Genomic DNA, 5101 nt, shown 5'->3' on the forward strand with positions numbered 1-5101 from the left:
AAAAAAATCAGTCAATAAAATGAATGTCCATATGAACATTACTTTAATTTTATTGATCATAAACTGCTCCAATATTTTCATCCTCCAACACGAACTGAAATCAGCTGATTGTAGGGCACACAGCCTTCAATTCATGCTGCAATTATTTTCAGGTTTATTATTCACAGTGTTTTGAGTAGCTACCTTCAAGTTGTCATAGTTCAAGTCACTCTCTGGTGTCTGGCTGGTGATCTTCTGTTCATGATATGCTTCAATAACTCGGTCAAAGAAATCACAGAACAGGATGTAGGACTCGGCATCGCCGGCAACACACCCGACAGCTACAGGACCTAAATAATCTCCTTCATTAAAAAAAAGGAACAAAAGTGACAGAAGGACCAAGTGAATAATCGAAACATTTACCTAAAAATTTCTCCACAGATGCTTATGGAATTACCACTTTGGACTTCATTCGTTTAAGGTTTCTTTCAATAAATGTCCAGATTAATTAGTAAAACAGTAAGTAAAGTAAAACAGATTAAAGTGTTTAAACTTAAAGTATGTAAACTTTATGCATCCATCAGAGCATGAATGTGTGTGAATATTAGATAGCACTTAAATAGGGTAAGCAAAAAGTGCTTGTGTGAATGGTGTGAATGAGGCAATTTGTGTAAAGCACTTTGAGGGCTCAGTTTGAGTAGAAAAGCACTGTATAAGAACCAGACCATTTACCATCAATTAGAAGACTGAGAGTCCAAAGCTGAAAATGCTGTTTACAAACCCAGGATCATGACAGGTAGAGATACAGCATTGCAACTGTTTGCAGGATCTTATCTCAGTATCTCTTTGCATTGAAATTGCCTCCAATGTGGCACTCCTTTTTTTCCCAGTGCAGGGTGGCTGGAGCTCAGGTGGTAGAGCAGGTCACCTACTAATCGGAAGGTTGGTAGTTTGGTCCTAGTCTCCTCCAGTCTTGGATTTTCGCATGCCAAATATCCTTGGGCAAGATACTAACCCCAGGTTGCTCTGCGATGCATCCATAGGTGAATGAATGTTATCACTAACAACTTAGGAAAGTGCTTGTGTGATTGGGTGAATGAACAAGTTGTGTAAAGCGCTTTGAGTGCTCAGAGAGCAGAAAAGTGCTATATAAGAACCAGAAACATCACACTTTTACTCAGTTGGAGCAGCAGTTAATAGTAATAATGTTGTGCTTCTTCTCACACTTTGATCCATGATCCAGTTGCTGTAGGCAAAAATCTGGACTTGTTGCTGAATGTAACATTCCTCCACATGTTCAGATTCCATTGAACATGTTATAGAGACCAGTGCAAACAGGCCTGACTGTGAAGGGCAGTCATTACAGGCCTCCTGGCAGCCCAAGGAGACTGAAGACTGGCGGTGTGCACTTTGCTCTGAATTGCCTGGGTAATGCAAACATTCATTTCTGGATTGCAAATTTGTAAAAGATTGCCTAAGTGCTGACAGGGTGAGGAAATGATCTTCTTGTGGTGATGTCTTCTTTGTGGCCTATCTCACATTCCATATTATATGGGACTTAGATGCCACTCTGAATATGATACTAGGACTCATCCAAATGATACTGCACCTTTGTTTTATCGAACACCAGATTAAAGTTGCCCTGTGGCATGGGCCCTGTCCAGATCAGTCAAACGTGGCATGCTTGGAGCAGACATCAACTAACTGCTATAGCAGGTACTGCTTAATCCTAATTGTCAGCACTTGGAGTACCAGAAGCTCAAAACAGATTTAATAGAATAATTATTGTATACGTTTTTATAATAATTGTATATATTTAAAACAATTCATTTATTGAAATAAACTTTGCAAGTTTGGCATTGGCAGAGAAGTTTTGGCAAGTTTTCCATGAGGACAACCCACTCAACTCTACTCTCAACCCACAAATGCACATATTCCTTACAAATATGGCATCATTTAAGGGGAAATAAGCTTTCCAGTAATAAAAGATTTATTTCCAGAAACCATAATTAGAACAAAGAAATAACTGACCAAACAAATTTCCTTAGTTTTTGTGCTAACTTTATATTATATTATATGTTAGACCAACAACGAAACAACGATAATTATGATTTTTTTTCATGCAAATCTCAAATTCTTTTATATATGTAAATACTATCAAATTAGTTACCAATTGTTCACTAATTTTCATGTTGCTGTAATTCTGTGTTTTGGCCTCTCTGTAAAGATTTGCAGACTCAGATCATGTGTTTGTGGTATGGACCCAAAAGTGGACACTCAGATACAAAACTGAAATTTAACAAAAAGCGAGCCGTTTCTTGTGCACGGAAATACAAAAACAAAAGGCTAGAGGAGACTAAGACATACTAACTAAACTCGGCAAAACTAGACACTAAGAACTATGACTTGCTTGAAGCAAGAAAAATAAGAAACATGAAAAACCTGAAACCTGGAACATGGGACATGGGACATGGAGGGAAGACAATGGGAGACAAGGACAAAACAAAAAGACATGACTAAGACACAAAGAGAGAGAGTGAGACACACAGGGAGAATAAACAGAGACAAGAGTGAGGAACCAGATAAACACAAAGGACACGACAGACACACAGGAGACACAGGGATGAGACAAAGACTCAAAAGGAACCTGACCAACAAGAAACCATGAACCATTCAAGCAAATAAACTCAAACACATAAAAAGAACCAAATGCAACAGTAAACTGTGTAAAACTTGAACTTAAATCAACATTATAATGCAAAGAAAAATCTCACACATACAAAATAACTAAAAAAAACAACAACAAAAAATACATCACCTGGTTCCTCCAGGCCGGGACGAATGACGTCATCAAAGATTACTCCACTCTGGGTGCAGCGGTTAAACTGTCGGCGGTACAGATCCAGTGTGAGGATTCGACCCATCCAGGTAAAGTTCCTGCACAAGTCAGGAAACTCCTCCTGAGGGAAACCTCTCTTCAGGTGAAATCGGGCCATGGGGTCAGGGGGAATCAAATTCTTAAGAGAAAGGACAAACACAGAAGAGAGAGTAAAGTGACCAACTATTATATTAATAACCCAGAGGTCACTGCTGTTCACAGAACAATACATCACATTTTACATCCAGGTCTCCTAATATATGAATTAAAAATGGGATGTTTATTAACCCTTATAACAAAATCCACAAACATTTTCTGGCTACATCATGTTGTATATGCTATATTTTTATAATATATTTATTGTATATTTTTTGTATTACATTTGATACGTTGGGCGTTTTTGGCAACTTTTTGTTAACAATGTCAATTTTAGAAAAAAAAGAATTTTACCCATAACATTTTGAAATTATGGCATGTATTGATCATGTCGATGAGATAGAGGTCTCAGAAACTCATGTATCAAATATGTGTTTAAGTGCATTATAGGGTTGACAGAATAACACAGCCACAATGCTGAATGACAAATGTAATGTTGTCATCTTTCTGTTACTTTTTTTAAATGAAAATTTTCATCCTTTTTTCTTTAGCTACCAAAAGTTACGAAAAAATAAACAAATAAACCTTTTGCTATGATCTTACACTGCATTCATGTTACGAGAGTAGATTTTGACAGCATTTAAAATCAGTCAGGAAAACTGCTAAGAACTGTCCCACTTTGTAAAAACAGTGAGGCTGCTGAGTGTCTGTTGTTAGTTCACGTCTGCAAAATGATCAGTGATCAAGAATATCTAATCCATAATTACCTTCTGATATACTCTGTTGCTATGTTTGACTTCAGCTGTAGATGACACAATTTCTTTTTATTGAATTACACTGTATCACACTGCTTATTCTTATTCTTTCATTGATATAATTACCTCTAAAATTGGCCGGTATTTCACCTCCTTAGGAAATGTAACTGGAGCTGAGCAGAAGTCAAAAAGGTAAGAGATCAAAATTTTAATCAAACAGATTAACAGTACTGAAGACAGAAACACAGTCAGTCTTAAAAATCTTCATATAAGTATGAAAATATTGGTCCAGAGACAAGATCAGAAAGGACTTCAGTTAACCAATAATCCAGTGGTGAAAACTTGATGATTTTCTACTTAAAATGCTAGCGTTCTTTACTACTAAATCAATGCACTCTACATACTGATTAATGTTTGTATCAGGCTTGTAACTATACTTGATAGGAAACATATTAGCTTTTGATGTTATTCTGACTTTAACCTGTTAATACCACTGGTTACATTATCAGTTAGATCATCTTCTCAGTTTAAGTAACATAAAAGATGTTAGTCATGCAGTGTATAGCAAAAATCTTTATTACAGTGAATGGAAAAAAAAGAACCATGCAGTGAAAATGATGGGACACTCACGTTTGACCCTCCACATATTGTCGTCTTGATGGAAAAACAGATGGCTGTCTGTACAACACCAACAAAATATCTAAGAATAGTTGTGTTTGTGGTGAGCATCTCATCCTGCAGCCTGCAGGAGTCCAGTTACAGTCCGCACAATGTCACCCTTTTTATAACCACACACAACACACCACTGCTGCTATGTTTGAGCTGCTCTGAATGTGTGTTTGGGAGGTCATGCTCTAATCCCTCAGTTCAGAATGTATGACATCATGGGGTTTTTTTGTTTTTTAACTTCTATTCTATTCATGCATATGGCTTTGAACAGTCTTGTTCATATGGCTTGATTCTTTTTTTTTTAAATTTACTTAAAAAATGTGCTCAATAGCAGCTTTCTGTAAAATCAAATCTTGACAGTGATGATCTAGTGGTGCTATGTAGATGTCTTTTCTGAAATTAAAAACACAGTTTCCTAACTAGCTAAAGTGCATCAGATTTAAATCTTTCTCTCCCCTGTCTTACCTGCAACACATTTCACGACCCTGGTGCGCCCCAGGGCAGCTGTGGCTACAATATAGCTTGCTATCGCCAGTGTGTGAATGTGTGTGTGAATGGGTGAATGACTGAATGTAGTGTAAAGCGCTTTGGGGTCCTATGGACTAGAAAAGCGCTATACAAATGCAGGCCATTTACCATTTTCACTTCCGCCTGATAAAAATTAACATTGAACACCAGGTGTCAAACACTACGTGTACCAATATAGAGGGTAGGTAAAGTCACA

General features: G+C 37.1%; 1 protein-coding gene across 1 annotated transcript in view; it reads right to left on the reverse strand.

Annotated features, from left to right (window-relative positions):
* The window catches only part of LOC102210083 (creatine kinase M-type), a 19282-nt gene extending 14822 nt beyond the window's left edge, over nt 1–4460 (reverse strand). The window contains exons 1-4 of the mRNA XM_013914356.1: nt 4339–4460; nt 3835–3881; nt 2798–2996; nt 184–341 (exon numbers count right to left, since the gene is read on the reverse strand). Coding sequence (XP_013769810.1) covers nt 184–341; nt 2798–2996; nt 3835–3881; nt 4339–4354 — 420 coding nt within the window. The 5' untranslated portion in view covers nt 4355–4460. The remainder of the gene's footprint in view (nt 1–183; nt 342–2797; nt 2997–3834; nt 3882–4338) is intronic.
* Between the last annotated feature and the right edge of the window lie 641 nt (nt 4461–5101).

Source organism: Pundamilia nyererei, unplaced genomic scaffold, assembly GCF_000239375.1.
Source record: "Pundamilia nyererei isolate P.nyererei 1_Seehausen unplaced genomic scaffold, PunNye1.0 scaffold00189, whole genome shotgun sequence".
In the NCBI taxonomy this organism is placed as follows: Eukaryota; Metazoa; Chordata; class Actinopteri; order Cichliformes; family Cichlidae; genus Pundamilia; species Pundamilia nyererei.